This window comes from Gymnodraco acuticeps, unplaced genomic scaffold (genome assembly GCF_902827175.1).
Source record: "Gymnodraco acuticeps unplaced genomic scaffold, fGymAcu1.1, whole genome shotgun sequence".
In the NCBI taxonomy this organism is placed as follows: domain Eukaryota; kingdom Metazoa; phylum Chordata; class Actinopteri; order Perciformes; family Bathydraconidae; genus Gymnodraco; species Gymnodraco acuticeps.
The window spans coordinates 3,526,992-3,548,978 of record NW_022990023.1 but is presented as its reverse complement, the minus strand read 5'-3'; the positions used below and the strand labels follow the sequence as shown (position 1 = coordinate 3,548,978).

General features: G+C 42.2%; 1 protein-coding gene across 1 annotated transcript in view; it reads right to left on the bottom strand.

Annotated features, from left to right (window-relative positions):
• Nucleotides 1–1,998: 1,998 nt before the first annotated feature.
• The window catches only part of LOC117545113, a 111,517-nt gene continuing 91,528 nt past the window's right edge, over nucleotides 1,999–21,987 (bottom strand). Inside the window, exons 6-7 of the mRNA XM_034214796.1 lie at nucleotides 13,457–13,579; nucleotides 1,999–3,087 (exon numbers count right to left, since the gene is read on the bottom strand). Of these exons, the coding sequence (XP_034070687.1) occupies nucleotide 3,087; nucleotides 13,457–13,579 (124 nt within the window). The 3' untranslated portion in view covers nucleotides 1,999–3,086. The remainder of the gene's footprint in view (nucleotides 3,088–13,456; nucleotides 13,580–21,987) is intronic.

Sequence of the window (21,987 nt, the reverse complement as noted above, 5' to 3'; positions counted from 1 at the left end):
AAATACATCAGTGGGACTATTTGTGAGGCTAGTCTGGGGATTTAGAGGGAGTTTAATCATAAATCTGCTTGGGACCCCAACACATTTCAGGCAGACCCCGTTCCCCAGGCTGCCAATGTGCTATGGTTTGAAAAGGGGCAGGGAGAGGTTGAGGAAAGTAAATAAAGTTTGAGTTACGTTGGTCCATCATGCCATATGCCAAGAAGTATCACACGGGCCAAGAACAGATTTGTCAAGGTGAGAACATCTGTAGGAAAAATGTTATTTATACTCCCGCTCCGCTATGGACGTGTGAGCCCACACACACACACACACACACACACACACACACACACACCACACACACACACACACACACACACAGCACACACACACACACACACACACACACACACACACACCACACACACACACACACACACACACACACACACAACACACACACACACACACACACACACACACACACACACACACACACACACACACACACACACACACACACACACACACACACACACACACACACACACACACACACACACACACACACACACACACACACACACACACACACACACACACACACACACTTCAGGGGACATTACATTGACTTACATGCATTTCCTGGAGACTTATCCTAAACTTAACCATAACCAACACATGCCTAACCCTAAACCTAACCCTAAACCTAACCAAGTCTTCACCCTAAAATGAATGATTCCCCTTATGGGGACCTCCAATTTGTCCCCATAAGGGAGGCGAGTCCCCACACGTGACTGTGTAAACAGATTTAGGTCCCCACAAGTATAGTAATGCTAGGCCACACACACACACACACACACACACACACACACACACACACACACACACACACACACACACACACACACACACACCACACACACACACACACACACACACACACACACACACACACACACACCACACACACACACACACACACACACCACACACACACACACCACACACACACACACACACACACACACACACACACACACACACACACACACACACACACACAGATTGTACAACAGCTGACGGCGGCCCACATAGTAGACTTTAAAGCAGCTTCAAGCCCCCGCAACAAGCCCTTTTTCACGGGCCGATACACCTAAAATACCCCCGATCCCCGTCCCTTCCCGCTCCGTCCTATCCATCTCCACTCCATCCCGTAATAGAGGCCTTATTTTAGACATCCTCGTGTTCCCGGCTGGGCCTAACCTATTCCAGGGTTCCAGATAAAGCGCGGCAGGTATTTGGGATAATTTTTCCATGGGCCTGGCCCGGAAGATAAAACAAGAGATATATTTGTAATGCGTGTGCCGGTATCCCATTTCAAAGAGAAAGCCCATTGGAATCCGGCCCCGGGCTTATTGTTATTTGCCTGAGATGGAACAGACAACTTTTTTTCTGTCGGCAGCACGGTGCCCCATCACTCTCTGACGACATTAGGGAGAGTATAACACGGTGTGTGTGACTGTGTGCAGATCTGTGTGTATTTTCAAAGCTTCCTACACGTGAGATTGGGATGTAATTTCCCAATGACATGCCCCCTACTACTGCGGGGAAAGATGAAAGGCAATCATGATACAAAAAGAAAAGAGAACAATTATATTAATTGTCAAACAGAGTTTATCAGAAAGAGAATATGGGATTTCAGTACATTTATCCAAACTGTAAGCGGATTGTCATTTTATCCCTTTGTGTTGAGGCCATGATTGTAGCTGCAAATCTACTGTTGTTAATGCTGACCACGTCTTTTTTGATAAACAATAAAGAGAAACCATCCATTGCAAATTCCAATGTGTTCTCTGTGACTGCTTCACAATGAAATCCACTCCATATGTTACTATTTGAATGTTTTTTTATGTGAACCAGCAAGAGTAAATGTTCAGTTTCCACTAGCTGTGAGACAGCTCTGAGGCATATCAATAATACAAATGTTGGATTACATGTGCTGTATCTGTCCTTTTACTTTTCTATTCTTTAGAAGACTAATCCATCCAGCCGCAGGAAAGAGGACTCAGGCACTTATAATTAATACTACTATATATATATATAATATAATTGAAGCAGGTCACCATTGTAAAAGAGGTCTATGATCTCAATGGGTTTTATCTGTATAAATAAAGGTTTTGAATTTGAATTTTGATAGACAGGTAATTATACTTTATTTTGAAAAAACTTGAATGATGACTATGCGTAATATCAAAGCACGGCCTACAACTGAGAATAATCTGGGTAAAAGACTAGAGATCCAAAACAACAACACACAGACAGGCTATGCCACACAATTTCCTACACTTTTACCAGGTTCAGGAAACAGGAAGCAGTTGTTCTTAGAGACCAAAGTCTCAACCAAAAGGCTTCATGTTTGGCCCCCGATCAATCCCACATCAAATACAGTGAGACTGCATCAGCCCGACCAACAATCAACACCCCCAAACTGCAAACAGTCATACGCAGCGTTCACTTTATTAGCAGTATCGTCCTATTTACACAAACAGCTCCAGACAGTGAGTCACATGTAAACAAAGACTACATATAAAATACGCAGTCTAGACAATTATTGACTAAAAGCCACAATGGGAAAAACCTGGGATTTAATGTTAAAAGAATATAGCTGGTGGTTCCAGCATCGCAGAATTTCTCAGATTTTTGTGTTGAGCTAAAAAGCAGCCACAAGTATGCACATAACAGCTCATAACAGTTGTGTGCAGAGGGAAATCTCAGAAACACTTCAAAGAAAATGTGAAAAGACTGACTGAGTGGAAAATGTTGCTTAGTCTGAATACTCCCAGTTTACTGTATGTTGCAACATATCAATGACACGGTCCAAACCGTAGGAAAGAACAAATCCATCCAACCTGTTGTCAGCAGTACACAAACTAGCACAGACACATAAACACACTGACATCTGACTGTCAATAAGATTAGATCCACAACTTTGCATATTAGCATCTTGGTGAGCTATCTCTCTTTTCCGGTTTATTCATCTATTTATTTATTCCAGTTTCTCTTGGTGTCTCTCACACATCAGTATTGTAACCCCCTCTGCCTCTGAAAGGAGAAAGGAGAAATGCTTAAGACAAATGGTAACTTAAAAATAGTTTCTGGCCACAGTCTCCTGCTTCTATAAATATAGATAACGTTAATCTAAACTATAAACAATGGAAAATATCTTTACAACCCACGCACAGGCACAAAGACTCTAAAGCTACACGTTTTGTTGCTTAGTGGGGTACCTACAGACATGTGTTTACGTGCATAAACATGTACATGCCAGAGAAAGACATTACATGGGCTGATGCCCAAATTAGCTACAGCAGCACAGAGAAAGATATGTGGATAGTTAGAAACAATAGTACAATTAAGTTAGTGCAACACAATGCATCCATATATGGACCTCTAAGGACAAGGCATGAAGTTGGGAAGAATAAACCTTTTAAAGGGGCCCTATTATGCTCATTTTCAGGTTCATATTTGTATTCTGTGCCTCTACTGTGACATGTCTCCATGCTTAATGTTCAAAAAGCTCTTTATTTTTCTCCTACTCCCTGTGCTGCAGCACCTCTTCTCACCCTCTGTCTGAAACCAGAGCTCAGTCTGCTCTGATTGGTTAGCTGGCTGCTCTGTTGTGATTGGTCCACCGCTTAGAGATGTCCCGCCCTTTAGCCTAGTGCGTACAATGTGTTGGACTGCTAGCCAATAGAGGAACGAGTGTTACGTAGTAATGTCACAATGTTACGGAAGTCCATAAAGAGGTCCAATGGAAGCGTTTCCGGCAGGGGGGGGAGAGTGTGTGAGAGAAACTCAGTCTTTTATCAGTATTCTTTTCTTCCACCATCTTTCTGTTTCAGCCCTTTCATCTGCTCCACCTCACCCCCCGACTCCATCCTTTGCCATCCCATCACACTATGTCACAACATCTCTACGGCCAGCTGACAGGACCCCCCCCCCCCTATTTCCAAACTTCTCAGCAGTGGCGATTTTACTGCCATGAGAACACATAAATCTGTGCCGCATGTTAGTGTGTCTAATCGGGTTTATTACTCATGGGCACAAATTACCATTTATATTAGTTGACATGTATTGCACTGGTTGTCGGCGCAGGTCAAGTCCCACAAAAAAAACAAAGAACTGGAGGTAGAGGTAGATAAAGAGAGGGAGAAAAGGCAAAGAGCGGCACCAGAAGGACAGTGCTCGCTGAAACCAGGGTGGTGGGGGTCAGAGAGGCAAACAGTGAGAGGAGAAAGTTCCACACACACACACACACACACACACACACACACACACACACTACACTGGCTGCTCTAAATGTGGCTTGTAGAAGGAAATTCTGAAATCTGAGTCTTGGCACCAGACAGGCTGGAAGCAGGCAGGCTGCTGGACGTGGAGAGAGAGACAGAGAGAGAGAGTGGGGGAGAGAGAGAGGGAGAGAGGGGGGTGGGCAGTATTACTAGAATTCATATAGCCGTCCCCTCTGTTTGGCTCTTATCAGCTTACAGGCAACACAAGGTCACGCCAACACTGTGACCCCTCACGCACACTAAGTTGGCATGGCAACACAACAAATGCACACATACACACACTCATGCTCGCGTATTAAAACGTATGCATGCATCCTGTGCGGAGATCTCGAGTGGTTTTATAGCCAAGGAGACAATCAGAGCGACTCTCGGGGCTCTTTTGCGTCATATTTTATGGATGGGATTTTATTGAGGGATGTATCAGGTGTGTTTTAATGTTGCAGTGGTATGCATTTGCTAAAAACATCCTTTTACTTTTCCCCCCAAAGGGTCTGTAGAGTGAGATGCGGATGGATTATCCTACCAGATGTGCTTTTGGAAAGTGGTAGACTCGTCTGGAAGCAATGTATCTGATTCAGTAATTCTGTTATTTTGATCAACAAGTACACTCATAAGTGCTGATAAAACATGAATAGGTCTGTAGCACCATAGGCAGCAGACAGCACAACTGATACCAGACAGGATAAAGCCTTGGTCTCTATTGTTTACTCCAGTTGTACACCATGTAGAGACACTATGTCCCCTCTGTTGAGTCATCCATTTTTCGTAATCCACTGTCAATTTCCTCCTCTTGATAGGCTCGGTGTGCTGAGAGGTCACTGTTGCTCCGAGGTGATATTTATCTGTCCTTAGCTTTGAGTGAGTCACACAATGCTCTTGTGACCTCTCTCATCCGTGTGTGATGCATGAAGCAAACTCCCAGAGCAGAAAGAGTGATGGATAAGTCTGCACTAAGATCGCTTGTACCCAGGTTTGGTTGTTTCCCATCTGCTGTTAGTCACAGTTCGCGGAGAAGTAAGTGAAGTGGAAAACCCTAAAGGCATTCTGTGTTAACGTATGCTTTCAATTCCTACATGACTCACTTTGAAGTGTGCGTAATTGGGGAGTCGCGACAAACTGTGGACGCCAGGTATATACTAACCATACTGCGTGTTCCCACATGAACGTGCTCCCAATGACCTTTATCTCCCTCTTATTTACACACCCTTTTTTTCTTCTGTCTCCCCTTTTATCTTGTCCTCTTCTTCTCACTTTCTCCCTCACGCTCTCCCTTGGGATATTGGCAGAGAAAGAGTGGGCGGTCCGCTGTATGTTTAACCTTTGAAGTGGGCCTGCTGTGCCGGGCAAGGCCTGCCACCTGTTGGCTCTGTGAGTGTGCATGTGTTGTGTGTGCACGCAGAGGTAAATCTCTCTAATTTTGATGAGCAGAGACAACAGCGGAGTCACCATGGGGATGTGGTGGCGGGCAGCGGCCAACGTTCTCAGGAGGGGGGGGGCTTCCAAGGTGGGATCACACACACAAACATACACACACCCCTCCTCTGTCAGAGGCTTGGTGACACCATGTCTCCCACGGCGATCGTGGGCCCAGCCTGGGTGGCTCCAGGCCTTCTGTGTGTCTCTCAGTGTGTGTGTTTGTGTGTGTCACACCAAAGGGGTCCCTGCCTGGGCCGCCATATGCCACCCACCCAGCCAGGGAGAGGAGAGGGGCGGGGGCGACCCCTGGCCACTGAAGCCACCAGTTGGCCCATTCTCTCAGTCACACGCCGGCCGGGCGCCATGTTTAAAGTCCCACGGCTGTTTATGTGGGATAAGGATGGAGGGAGGTGGAAGGGTGGGGGGGAGGTGGTTGGTCTCCTGACTATGATAAATCCTTTGTAAAAGACTAAAGCTAAAATATGCACGCTCCTGCTTGGACATATGGATGGATGGATGCTTAGAGGGTGGAATGGCTGGCGGTGTGCACACATGTACAATCATACAATCATAACTGAATTTCATCTACGGTCCATTGAGCATTGACTTCAATCAGCAACATGATTGAAAAGTTATTAATAACATAGATGCATTTGATATTGCCATGCCAATAGAGTCCATTATAAAGTAGCTACTACTCTTGGAGGGAGTCGCTCCGTGGGCCACATGGGAGCATTCCCTGATGGAGACGAGACGACTAAAGAACATTGGGCCTCATGCAGAAACTCTTAAAGTTGTCTTATATTTACTCTCCATTTTTCCCTGGTGTGTGGAAAGATAAATCCCACTAGATCGTAAAGTGGAGGCGTGAGGTGTGTGGTGCATGTTATTGGCATAGGTAAGGCCACTTGAAGGTGTTGTGCTGTGTACAAAATACTCTGGCACATGCCAAAGAGTTGGAGAAATGCCGCCAAAAAGGCCGTAAGAAGAAAAGAAGAAAACTTTAGAATAACATCTAATTAAGTACAGAGAGCAATGCATGAACGTCAAAAAGCATCCATGAAAGCCATTTAGGAGTTGCAACTCATGCTATATCAATGTAGTCTTCATAGGGAAACTTGGCCCACACATTTAATGATCCCACCATTATAATAATTATTATATAATCATTTAAAAATATGATTAAAGGATATTCATGAATTGTTCTGTGTTCATCAAATGTAAAACGTATGTTTCCTTGTGCTAGACAAAGTGTGTGGATTGTGAAAACAACCTTCTCTCAATTAGTGTTACCTAAGAGTTAGGGTTTTCTTAATAACCTTAGAAAAAGAGCAAAAGTGTAAACAAGGATGGTGAATCCCAGAAATCGATGGGAACTAACAAAATAAGAACCAATGGTAGATTGCTTCCTGCATGAGACACATTGAGCCTTCAGATGAAGATCAGAGTTTCCTGATGGACGGATGACGACATGTCAATCAAACTAAAGTGACAGATGACAGCAGATCAGAACATATTAAAGGTGATTGATTAACAGAGGTTGTGGCAAATTCAAATTGGATGAGCAAAATGAGGGAACCAGCGTCCGCTAATTGAACATATTTTAAATAATACAGAGAAAATGCAAAGGATAGCTGGGCTGACATCAGTAAAGTCTTTACTTCTGTTCCATTGCGTGGGTGTACAGGTCTGTTCTACCTGAGCCTGCTATCTCAATCTGTTAACCATTTTCTCAACACTAGTTTCAAACCACATTTCTCTTGGGTCCCGAGCAAACGTTCTTCCTGCCTCTGACCCTGAATACAACTCTCACACACACACACACACACACACTCACAGAGAGTAGGCAGAGGGGTGTACTTCCCGAGCTTCGTTTGTCTTTTATCCGCTTATAAGCAACACATGGAGCCACGCTAGCCCTCTGACCCACTGGCGGTCTGTCTCTGCACACACACACACACACACACACACACACACACACACACACACACACACACACACACACACACACACACACACACACACACACACACACACACACCACACACACACACACACACACACACACACACACACACACACACACACACACACACACACACACACACCACACACACACACACACACACACACACACACACACACACACACACACACACACACACACACACACACACACACACACACACACACACACACACACACACACACACACACACACAGGTTTTTTTCTCTCCCATACTTATTATTTCATAACTTCGTCTTTTTTTTCTCCAACATTTCAGTCCATTTTTCAGAACTCTTAATCACTCACTCTGGCTGTCTCCCTCCATCATCTCTTCCATCATTTTATCTACTTCAGTTTCAATCACTCACTTTCTCCCCCCTCTTCTTCTTACCTATTTCAGTCTTCCCTGACATCTCCATTTCCCCCCCTTCTTCTCTTTTCCAGCCTTACCCCCCCCCCCTCACTCTGTCTCTCTGTGTCTGTGTGCTGAGTTGAAGTTTGGAGAGGAAACCAGAGTATCAAGTCGGAGACACACAGGACAAGAGGGAGCCAGCCTCATAAATCTCCCTTAGTGCAGCACACAGCATCCAGAGGCAAGAAGACTTTGTATGAGTGTGTGTGCATGTATTTGTGTGTGGATGCATGCATGTCTGTAGCTATTTTGTGAATGGGTTTGCATGAGAGGGGCTATATACTGTATTTGTGATTGTTTGCGAGAACAAATTATAGTCCAGGGCTTATTATCATGTATACTAGAATATATATTGCCATATCTTGCAAACATCTCAGTCTCAGAAAATGAACATCAAAGGTGAAGGAGCAGTTTGAATCCAAAGTTAACAGGACAGCTCAATTAGCGTTAATAACCAGATTTGTTCTGAAGTCATCTTTTTTTAAACATGTAGCACTGATGCTTTTGGTCATATTACATGTACTTCATCAGCAGTTTGCTAAGTAATAATAGGATTGCAGATGTTCAATGTTTACATTTTAGTCGTCTTTTCGGCCCATAGTCTATGGACTGAAGCTAAGGCCACAAAACAATGGTGCATATTTTCCATGACGTAAAACCTGCACACTGACAACATATCTACGCTACCTACAGTATATATGATGTGTGTATATAACTATGCCATGTCAGTGTACTTTCAATAAAACTGTAAAAAAAAACGTAGACTTTCTAGCCCAATATTGCCTCCAGTTTATATATCATCTTGAAGTAGAAGTAACTCAAGTAGTGTTTTACACCATCATGGGTGCCAAAGCTTTTTAGTGTTTAACACATTCTCTGAATAATGTTTTTATAATGCAGCCAGAAAGCAGAAGTAAATTGTTAGACATTCAAACACCAGCATGGATCATTTCACTTCTGTCGGGATCTTTAACCGTATGATCTGAGTAGAAATTTCTAAAAAGAAAAATGATAGGGATCTATAGCCTCCTCATTTGTCCCTTTTGTTTGAACTGACAGCTCGCAGCCACAGAAGAAAGGAGAAAAAATCTAAAGAAAAGGATGAAAAAGAGTGGGGAATATTAAATTAAATTAGAACCAAATGAGGCGAGTGGCACACTGTCCAAAACCACTTTACACCCGGGCCCCTTGAGCATTGCCCTCTTTTTTCCTCCAAGACTTTGGAGATTTCTCTATGTTCTTTTTTTTATTCCCTTCGTGCGGAATTCACAAGGATTAGCACTTGGTAACCCCCATTCCCCCTTTACATACCCAACATAACTATTACAATGTGTGTTTGCTCGTGTATGTGTGTGAGCATGAATATCAAGGAGAACATCAGACATGAGTTTCTACCACGAGTGTGTGTGTATGTTTGGTGTAAAGTAACTAAGTACATTTACTCAAGGATTAACTTCACATGTTACCATGTACTAAATAAAATAATTAAAATGTGTTCCAGCTTTACACACATTAAAACATCAAAGATTTTAATGACAAAATATGATACGTGATTCTGAAATGGACCAATCTGCATCTGCACTTTTACTTTTGGTACTTTAAGTACATGTAGATGCCAACACTTTTCTACTTTTACTTGAGTAACATTTTGAATGCAGGACTTTTACTTGTAACAGAGTATTCCTACACTCTGGTATTTCTACTTTACTTTAGTATAAGATCTGAGTACTTCTTCCACCTCAGTGTTTGGGTGTGTGTTTCTATATTGACTACTGGAATGGGTCACTGGTTTATCTCCTGGCATTGATATTAGGACTTGATCATAAGAGTGCTGTCAGCGCTGAGTTATCCCTGAAGACACGGTGGCACCAGGCAGAGCTGAGGGGCCTTCAGGGGACCCATACTGCACAGCCACACACATCACGATCAAACTGCTGTGGTACCAACTTCACATTTCCACTTGTATTTATGAAGTGGATAAGGTTTGATCGCCGATTGCTACAGCACACGTTGATGTTTAAGTACTTAGGTATAGAGTTTCCTCTCCAGGCATACTGCGGGGGAAATGTTATGAGAAATACAAAAGTGCTTGGCCGACATACATGGCTGCCTCTCCATTGTACTCCTGGGTTTTGGCATAGGGCTCAAACTGTCACCATGAGAGGATCTGGAAATAAAAGACTTATTTACTGGACCTGTGCTGGAACAGAACCAGCATCCCTTTATAGCCCCAGTGTTGACTATCAGACTCTACTGGATGTCTCCTGTGTCCGTGTCAGGAAACAAGGCAGCATGATTTTATGTTTGGCTGAATGTATTTGTTTGGATATTGAACTTAATGTTCTCATCATGCAAACAATTCCCTGAGCCATATGCAGCTTTAGCAGAAAGTGCGGTAAAATAAGGTTAGTTATCAAATGGCTTTTAGAGAAAATTTGCTTTTTATTAGGAATTATCGAATAGAAATCTCCAAAGAACCAATTTGTCTACCGTAGGACGTCATGGGTGTAGATTGTAATTATTACGTCTAATAGTTTCCCGCAAAGAAAAAAACATATCAATAACTTTTTTTCAGGAATTCAAACCTCTTGTTTCCACTTTACAACTCCCTCTGACTCCCTGACTCTACTCTGTTTTCCAACCATACCCTAGAGGCCTTTTACTATGATTACCAATAACAATAACACTCCCATTATCTTTTATTATCACATTTTCCCAAGCCCCTGCCAGCTCTCGCAAACGTTGATAAAGCTACAAAGCGGCTCCTGTTTCAGGCTTGTATATGGACAGCCTTGGCTGAGAATTCCCTTAATAGTCTAAGTTTGTTTGGGTATCCGACTTGAATCGACATAAACGGCAATGGTCCACTAAATAGATAGTAAAGTGTTAGGTCACCTGAGACTGCTTTACTGCAGCCGGCTGCTGGTAGGGTTCCAGCGTGGTATTTCAAATACGGCTTGTGTGACTTACTGTAAAAAGATGTAAAGAGTCAAAGAAGGGGGGCAGTAGGCGGATAAACATAATGCAATCTTGGTTTAAGGGTGTAGACAACTACATTTAGATATTTTAGCTATTTTACAGTCTGAAAACACAAAAGATTCACTTAAGCAACAATTGCAGTACCACATTTGAGTTTTATTTTAACTATACTTATAGCTAAGCATATCATATATATTGCCGTCAGAATATTAAAAGTATGACTTTGATATGAATACACGTCTAAATACCTTGAAACCAATACTAAAACGATACCAAAGCAGAAAGCTAAAACATCAGGAAAATGCCTGAATGTCCAAACATGGTACTTACAATACTTAAAACTGAAAATATTTAGACAATGTCGAAGGAATGTCTTGGCTAACACAACCTAGAAAAATATAGCACTTTCGTTACAAATACTTGTTAGCAAAAACAAAAAGACAAACTGTTTAGACTGACTACAGGAAGTTCAATAAATGTCTACAAATTCCAAATATGCAACTGATTCATGGGGTGTTTTCGGTGGCTGCTGTTAACACACGTGTTTTCCTTTTGACAGCGTTGATGACTGTGCATTCCAGAGAAGCCGCGCTGGTCTTTTCAGGAGCCGGACCGACCTCGTTTCACCTCCCAGTATCATGACTCAGCCCACAACCTCGAATCTCTCCTCCTGGGGTCCCTTGTTTATTATGTCACAAAAGACCAGTCACACTCCTGTAACGGCGGCTCGCCCTGGAGAAAGTCTGAATCCAGCTGTAGCCGAGCCCCCCTCATCCCTCTCGTAAATGAGCATGTCCAATCTACCCACTGCTTTTCATTAAAACCAGACTACATCAATCAGGACCTGAACTTTAAAGGCCAGGTCCCCCTCTCCAGCAACATGGGAGGAAAACACGAAGCTGTTAAAGTGAAGGACCTCACACTGCAAATGCACTCCAACGCTCATTCACTTAACACCACATTGCGCCGGTGGACCACACAACGCATGCCGGTCCGAGACCACACAGTAGGTCTCGTAAGGCCGACAAAAGACCTCGTAAGACCTCACAGCGGCCCCTAGCATGACTGGATAGGACCTCAGAGAGTCCCACACCTGTAGCTCCACAAACTGCAAAGTGACTCCACTGAATAGCTACTGTAGTCCCGGCACAGCAATTACAAACCTGGAAACCGTCTAGACTCGTGACTGTTCGGACGTTTTTTACTTGACAAAATGAGGTGCAAAGGAAGTGTGAGATCCGCTTTAACTGGGACTATTTTCCCAATGATGAGAGAAGTGTAAAGGAAGAGCCAAGAATACATAGCAGGAAGCTCAGGGGGGAAGCCAGTTGGACAGACGGCAGGATGGATGGGTTGATAAATGAGTGGAGGCCTAAGCAACAAGAGGGGAGACTGGGAAGGAGTCCCATGGGTGGGGACGGGAAGGCAGCCTCGTGATGGAAAGCTTTCAAACTCCTTTCATCGGCTGCCTGAGGACTGGAGCTTTACAAGAGCAAGATGAGCCGGCGCCACTGGAGATGCTTGGCGCTGTTCAACGAAACCCAGACACAGAGACGGAGCAGGACCCTATCACCACTACGCCCACTCTCTGCTCCAACCCCACACAGCAGCAATCCGCATGGTGTCTCTCTCTTGTGAATTTTTGTGTATTTCAGTCGTGATAAGTGACAGATTCTACTCAAATTCCTGCTTCTGTTACCAGTCTATAAAGTCATAATTCATTTTCATCTGTACAACCCCAAATGGGAACCGTATAGCCATGTACATTGGTTTCAGATCTAACATAGTTTCAAAATAAACCAGGGATGTCAAACATACGGAAGCCAGAGGGTCCAATCCGTCCGAGAGGTGACTTTGCAAAATGTAAAAAAATACAGAGAAGACGATAGCTGCAATTTTCACAAATGTTATGTATGTATAAATGAATAACATTTACAATGCAAGGGGAGTACTTTCTTCTTTTAGTTTTAGTTAGTATGGTGGTGTGTCAGTTCAGATGGTCAGGATTGCAACACAGATGTAGAAATGAATGTAAAATGATAACATTTGTAAAAAGATTTTGCTCAGAAATAACTTTTTTTGCAATAACACAAAGGGAACAATTTGGCATTGTCGTTTCTTATAGGTTATAAGTAAAATCATAATGCTATGGTTTTACTGGCTTGGCCCACTTGAGATCAAAGTTGGCTGTACTGTATGTTGCCCCTGAACTACAATTAGTTTGACACCCCTGAATAAACTGTCACAAGATGTATTCCTGAAACAGCATGATTAGATAGATTGAGGGAAGATCTTTGGTCTTACCAGTCCAGACTGAGAGATCGTCTCCTGTAGGATGGAGGTCGGTTCGTGGAAGTCTTCTCTGCTTTGGCAACACGGTCTTTGAGGGACAGACGATTGGTCAATTTGGAGATCCCTGACTCTGACCTTTGGGAAAACAAAAAATAAATGGATCGGAATTAGAACACATGGATTGGTTTTGAAAACATGAACCATTGCTTCAAGAAACCTTCTGTCTTGCAGCATATTCCCTTCTTATATATTTTATATTCAAGCACAGGAGTTTAGAAGCATTTAACATCACTGGCCTTTTTTTCTCAGCTCTCAGTATGAACAATTGCTAAATACACACAGAGGAGTTGAAATGTGATCAATTCGATACTGTGGGTGTATCATCTACAGAACTAAAGTAGTTATCTTTGCCAAAAATGTTAAGTGTTCAGTCAGGGTTAAATGTTGCTGGAGATCACAAATATCCCAGTAAAATGGGGTATCCTACTGTATGCCTAAAACTAAACTCATTTTTGCAGATATCACAGTTCACAGTGGAAATGTAAGTTGATCAACAGTAACAATGCTGCAGTTCCCAGAGGAAACATTAGGCTTCAGGGAAAGCCGCATACTTCCTGCCTAATTTTCTCCAGAAATAAAAAATGTGAAGTCATACATATTTTAATCTCCTCTATTGGGCTGCCAATGTCCCTGTTCAACTTTTCATTCAAAATTAAAATCAGGAAATGTAATGTTTCTTCCATTTCAGCCCGGGAAACATTTGATGAGACACAGCGTTGCAATATTGCTGTGGTAACAGTGGGGACTAATCAAAATGCAATAATATTCTCTATCAAAGCTTATAGGGGAACATCTCCCAGTGCACATAAGAGTATGTGGTGTACAAAAAACACACAAGACTTATAAAGCAAAGATTTTTATAAATGAAGTCAAATGGAATAGAAGCATTGAAGAAAATAAATACTTTTCTTGAAATTGACAGAGGACTTTATTAAATGATGCCCAAGCATGCTTGGCCCACCTAATCTAACACACATGCCGTTTCCATTTAACTACAAAATGATGAAACATCGCTAATAATGACATATGTACATCAACGCTCAACCTGAGCCAAAAAGCGTTTTAGTCTCCATGGTGAGCTCTGTTGGAGAAACGCTGCAGAGATCTGACTTCAGGGTGCACCCTGCCACTCTAAAACAAAGCCTGTATCTGCCATCACTGTCGTAAGTTTATATAAGATGCTGCAGAGCAGTTCGCATAAGGTTCTGATAAAGCACGATAGTTCATGCAATTTCTTTGATTCCTGAACTGTGACATGGATGATTGACAGTGTGCTGATGCGTCCAGTTTCACAGAACTCAACTGCCAAATTGCCATCAATTCTTAGATCTGACAGGGCCTTGAATCAGTGATTCATACGTACTTGTCTAAGAGACTGCTTTACTTCAGACAGAGGACATACGGTCTGAGTGTCCTGTCAAGCCTAATGCTTCTATAAGAGCACAATTAGATCTAATAGAAAGATTAAGTTGGATAGAGACCTTTATTGCGTAACTGACCTCTAAATGTTCCCACAGGTGTGAAGAAATGACTGCTTTGACCTTGTAAATGAAACCCTCTTTCACAGGTTACAGATTCATGCCAGCTACCTTGCTTGGAGCATTGTCTCTTATTTTCCAAACTGATATAAATGTCTTGTAAAAATATTTTTCGTTGCCCTCCCTCAAAAAAGGCAGAATCCAACTACTTGACATCATAAGTTAAAACACAAAAAAGTAGTATTGGAAAACCCTTTAAGAGAATGACAGTGGGCACAAAATCAAAGGTATAACAGACATTTTAGAAAAGCTTTTCCATCTATATGAAATTGACAAGCATTTTCTTCGTATAGCCTATACAGATTCCTCGTAAGACCAGCTGTTGCACTATAAAGACGTTGCCATAAGCTGAGATGAAAATACACGAGTTCCCATTCAAAATGACCTCATGCTATGGCTTATCTAGTGGGACAACCCCGCGGCCCTACTGCCTTGGTTCCCACTCCTACACCCTCAACTACTGTTTCCTGACCCTGAGCCAGCTTCTCCAAAGAGTTGGTTGACCTCGAAAGACAAAGAGGCATATTTTCCTGTATGAATCACACAAACGGGGTGTGGGATTTTAGTCAGATGGCAGAGCAACCCCTAATTGATGGTATTAAGTTAGGCTTTTTCTTCTTCAAGGGCTTTTAATTAAATTAGTAGGACTGCCCTGTGCACGCCAACTACTGCCAACTTTTGACGCTAATGTCCCTTCCCATAAAGTGTAGTTGTGTGAGAAAAACTGATTCATAAATAGACTTCAGGAGAGATTGGTTTTGGATCATCGTTAGTTGTGAATAATTGCCTTGGTCTATATAGATGTTTGGCATGAGCCCATCGGATACTTTAAGAGTTCTCCGTAAAACTTCAAACAAACGTTTGGATCAAACACATGACACAACACGACCATAGGATAAGGACTTCAATGCCATGAAAACACATAGGATCATGACTTCAAAGACACGGGGGCCAGTGGACATAGAAGAGGACTCAGGGAATCCCTTTGAAGGGTTTAGAGGAAAAATGGACATGCGGAGCAGGTGGGTCTCAGTGAAGGGGATCTGCTGGCAACTGGCTGCTTCTTGGCTCCCTGAGAGCCTCGACCCCTGGCTCCACCCCATGCAGCTGTCCCCGATAACATCATCACAGCAGGCACACTGGGATGATGCAATCCCCTTGGAGGCCCGCTCAGGATATCCCGGCCGACTATCGTCTATAATATTTTCTCTTTCATTTTCCTGGTGTTTTAGGATTCAGTGATTTATTGATTTTTACTAATGGAACTAGTGTGTGCCTTGGAGGCCATGTGCTCCTATAAACAGACAACACATATCACTTCTAACCTATAGCATAAACAGGGTGTCCATACATAGGAGCCAGACAGAGCTTAGGCACCTACCAGGCTGCTTTGGCCTATCAATAAACACAATGTACATTCACATTGTATTTCCAATTATGTATTGTATTATCTCACGTCTATCTGAGAGCTTGTTTTTATTCTTAATTTCAACTGTGTTCTAGAATCTGTTACACTTGTTGCTGAAGTGCGCGTTTCAGTTTTTCTGGCGAAATATTTTGACAACTTTTTAATGGATTACCCGGAAATTTGGCACAGTTGTAATAGCAAATGTTAGCATTCGTAAAAACCAAACCTAACTGGTAGATCTGGCAAATACTACCTGCTAAACTTCAGTGTGTTAGCTTTGTTACTTGGAGCATATTAGCATACTGATAAAAGCGTTTAACTCATGGCACTACTGTGCAGCCTCAGAGAGATGCAAGTGCGGCTGTAGACTTTAGTCAAGCCCCCAGGAAAAGTGTTGGCCATTGAAGCCAAGCTTGGTACTCGCCAAAGAAAAAAGGACTTGGCGGCAAGGAGGTGTGGTAAAGGAAATGCTAGTGGGCTTGTTTCATAGCCCCATGAATGTGGAAGATCAACGACTGATGCAGGTCATTCTATTCCCATTTTGTCTTCATGCGTCACCTAACAACTCTAGGAATGAACGGCGTCCTGCATCCAAAACGTTATTCAGTTCTAATTTTACATGCATGATTCTTCAATATGCCCTACAATAAAAACAAAAACCTTTACTTTTTGTTATGCTGTTAACTACATGTACTTGGAAAAACTGAACTTGATAGCATAGTTTACATTGGTATTTAAGAGATAGTAATCTAATAGTAATCTCTTTTTTTATTTGATACCCCAGTTTAAAGTCCTAGTGACTACAAGATACGATGACTTCAACTCCATATCTCACTCCAATGTGAAAGCCCACCCCCGCCTTGCAATGTGACTAAGATTCTGATCTTGCCAGCATTAGTAACTTTCCCCAATCCTGCAGCACAAGAGTGCTTTTGTCAACAATGAATGGCTTGTGTGGTGATATGGAGAAAATGTTGACCTATGCTCACACACACACTTACACACACACTTTCACTGCGAAGGATCGCTTTCCTGCAAACAGCTCCCTTAATGTCACTTTCCCTCTCTGTTCTGTTGCCATGGTAGCAATTAACTGTTCGGAGGTATTCATGTGCAGAACAAATTCTGCTAAAGAACTCATTGTTCTTGCTCACGGTACACAAAGCTATCCAATGTGAACTTTGACCCCTGCTCATAAAGTGTCCCATTGCTATTCCAGAGAAGGGTTAAGACTGCGTGGAATTCTATTAAAAAACACTACATTACATGTTGACACTTTTATCCAAAGCGACTTACATACTCAATGCTGTGGACAATCCCCACAGGAGTAATTTGGGGTGAAGTGCCCAGGGACACAACGACACGCTGACTGCAGTGGGGTTTGAACTTGTGCTCCCCTGATCCCAACACCAACGTACTAGTCCACTGCGCCACAGCCCCCCAATCATCAATGACGTTTAACAGTAAGATACAGGGTTCATTCGTATTACTGTTTTACTAAACAATAAGGTATCAATATTAGCCTGCCTTATACCCTAAGGCAGGGGTGTCAAACTCTATTTCATCGCGGGCCACATCAGCATTATGGTTGCACTCAAAGGGCCAGTTGTAACTATATAAAATATACATATATATAAATATATAATATATATAAAATAATGTGTTATATTACATTATTGCCTCTGAATTGGATTATTATCGGATAGGATAATGACTTAGTAATTAACTACGTCTGAAAGCAAATAATTGCAAGTCTCTTCAGTGCCATGTCACAAAACGAGATGCATTGTGGGACATGTAGTTTATGGGCAACCTGATTTTGTAAAGCGGCATTTAATCGTATAATAAACGTATTACATTCTTTGAAAGCTCTTGCGGGGCGACATCAAATGAAGTCGCGGGCCGGATGTGGCCCCCGGGCCTTGAGTTTGAGACCCCTGCCCTAAGGTGATCATTATTTCATATATTGTTTTTTCTTGATGAATTTTTTTGAAAACTAAGTAATACAGCTTAAGTTAAAATACTATTAGAAGCATTTCTTATCTTTCATTTATTAATACATTTAAACTACTGAAAAACCTTTGATTTTAGAAGCACATTTATTTAACATTAATGCTCTTATTGTTTAATCATTCGTTGTTTGTCTTGGCCCATGGAAGACGCCATACATTATGTTTACGTGGTTCATTAACAGGAAATAATATGACAAGTATGCTCTGCAAAGTTTCTCAGATCATAGGGAGGGTTTTGTGTTGAATGTCTTAAAGAAGGGATCCCACTGAAACCAGCGGAACACTGTCTGAGGTTGGGCTGCCCTTAACCACAGATCTTATTTCAGATTACTAAAGCACAGACATGATAGTCAATTATAAAGGAGGACAGACGAATACTTGACCCTCTTTTCAGCAATTATGGTAATGGTTGCCTAACACAACTATTTTGTAACGAAGGGAAAACAAAACGCTAGAATTTCTTTCATCTCCGTGTCCTGCTTCAGCTTCTTATCCCTGCCAATGGAACTCTAATATGCCAAAAAGAGTTTAGGCACCCACCCGTATAACAGATACATGCAAATGAAATGGGCCCAGGCACACACACGCTTGCTGGCGTCTGCACACACATACACAAACAAAGTTTAATTCAGGAACATACCCCTCAATGTGTTTCATTAGGCAAACAAAAAGGCTTTCAGTGGTCCAATCATAAAAGAACGTAGCCAAGCTATGAACATTGCTAATTAAAGTCTGCTCAAAGAAAGCCTTGTTTTCCACCCACCATCTCCATCCAAACCCATGTCTGTGTGTACGTCCCTCTACATGGCGGAGGCTGCTTTAATTTCACTTGGACTAAAGTCTCACCAATAAAACATGCTGATATTTCTTCCAGCTAACAAGCTTTCCCTTCAGATATGATTACATTATCTGAATTACTCAAAGGGTAATGTTTGATTGCTGGTAGCGGTGGCTAAGCATAGGCAATATCATGGCAGTGGGTTACATAATACATGAATCTAATGATTGTGGCCTGCTCCTTCTGACTTCAATTGTCTAAAAATAATTCATTATAAGGTTAACAGCCAGCTTTGACAAACAACTGCTGATAATTAATGCCAACTCTTTAAATGCTGATGATCTAATCATTACTTGCCAATGTAGGGGATTCTGTTATCACCCTACGCACATATTCTCATATGCTGCCCATCCACCCACTGGTGTACTCTGAGATATTTCCATCTCGGCTTCTTTCCCAAGCTCCATCCCCTCGTTTGCACATCTCTGAGTCACATTCATCGTTTCATCTATTTTTTGTTCTTGGTTTTATTGAGCTGCTCCTTCTCACTCCTGTTTTCCACGGAATCGGCACACACATCATTTGTCAGGGAGACAAAAATGAGGGAGGAATTCAACGCTTTTTAAAAAACGTTTGGTTGACTCCCTGTGGTGTTGGTCTTGATATCGTTCCCCTCAGCGTTTGATGTGTGCCACGAGGCTGGTTCACCACAGTGTGACATACAAATGATGGATCTGTATTCAAATTCATCTTGAGTTGAGCTGACAAGTGCATGCAAGCCAACACACTATTAGAAACTGTAGCATTGAGTACACCACTAAAAAGGGGAGGTCTCAGCAAGTGTTACCACAGACCGTTTTTCACTTTCCATTCGCTTTCGGTTTGGTGGGATGAGATAATAATGTGATTTGGAAGAAACTGATCCGGGTAATTTAATAGCTGTCACATTGGTTAGATGTGGTAACAACCAATTAAACACACCGGCACATATGAATGGGAACCGTACAGCATGACGCTTCAGATACTATACTACCCAATTTCAAGGTGAACTGAAGCATTCAATCTGTTTATTATTAGGCTACAATCCAGATATTACAGTAACATATATATATATCAGATATCTACACAAACTTGACAAGAGTCATGTTGCATCACATGACATTGTAACCCAATTATAATTTTCAACTAAATATCCTCATAAAACTCCACAAAAGACTCTTGGACATAGAAAACCCGATAAACCTGATAAACCCATGTGGAGCCAGGATCCTAACCCCCTGCATGGGTACACTCAGTATTGGCCTGTAAGAGTCCATGGCTCACTGCATGAGTAGCTAAATGGTGAATAAAAGGCAAAGGAGTAAATAGGAGAGTGTGCAAGTATTCATCTCTTTGCAATCTGCAGTAAATATGATATCATTAAAGTGAATCTGTCTGAATAGCTGATGCGAGTCCATGGTTATGTGCCAGCCTTAGTTCTGAACTGAGGCTTTTTGAGACCTGGCCTGAGAAAGGTGGACACCCCTCAGGTATTATGTTTATGGCCTTGAACCACGCGCACGCATAGGGCACCCTACTTTCCCCCCATCAACCCACAATTGAGCACGGCGTCGAGATTCCAATCAGGGTTGTGCCAGCAGACTGAGGGGATTATTTATGCTGGAAAAGAGCAGGGAGAGAGATGTGCGCGGGTTTCTTGCATTTCTATATTTGGGAGAACCAAAGGTCTATCTGAAAGGTTATAGAATGTAAACAATTGTCTAGTTTAAGATTAGGTTTAGGTGAAGATAAAATTCGTTTTGGGGTATCTGGGGATCACACGCAAAAATAAAAAATGCCCACTTCAGACCGATGAAGTGACATGGGTTAGACCAGTGTTAGCGGTCAATCTGAATGAGTCAATTTGCATCATCCAGCCTGGCTTCCCAACCCTTGATATGAACCTGATTTGAATCCTGTTTGCATGCTTTTTATGTTTTGTAATTGTAATATTACGGATGATAATTGAATCCAATGTTATGAATGTTTAAACAACATTTAAGGGAGTATAAACGTGTCAAACGTGGACCTGTTTTCCAATGATTCACAAGGAATGCCTGAACATTGCATTCGTTACGTCCTTTGAAATTCAGGGAGAGTAGAGGTTCATCCCACATGCCTCCAGTCTTACAACTTCATGTCCTACGAAGGAGGGGGCTCCTGTAATGGGTATTTAGAAATGCATAAAATGCAGAACCTTCAGCTGGCTACTATTGTGGTTCCTACTGAGCAGTAACATTTTGTTAAGTGAAGGACAATTCTGTGGGGTCGGCCTGGCGAGAAAAAAATGCAAACTCAAAAATGAAAATGAGTGATGTTAAAATTGTGGCGGCGGTTGAAATGCTGAGGAGGCTTTTTGCACTGAAAGCCATTTAATCCTGAAATCATATTTGTACAATCGTAAGCCAGCAAAGCATGAGCAATCCAAGTGTGAGATTTTTTTGGGAAAGCTGATCACTGTTTGAGTGTGTGGTTTAAAATGTGGAGCGAGAGGTTTGGTAAAGGATTGGACTTGTTGTGCAACATGATCGAAAAGAACTTTTCCCTGGAGAACTCCCCTTAGCTAATGTGGTTGTGCGTGTTACATTGCTTCATGTGTGTCTGTGTATGTGCGCTTTTGTATTTAAAGACAGAATGGAAAAGGCTATGCACTGCTAGAATAGCAGGGAGCATAGCAAGTACTCAGAATTAGGCTTGCTTTCACACAC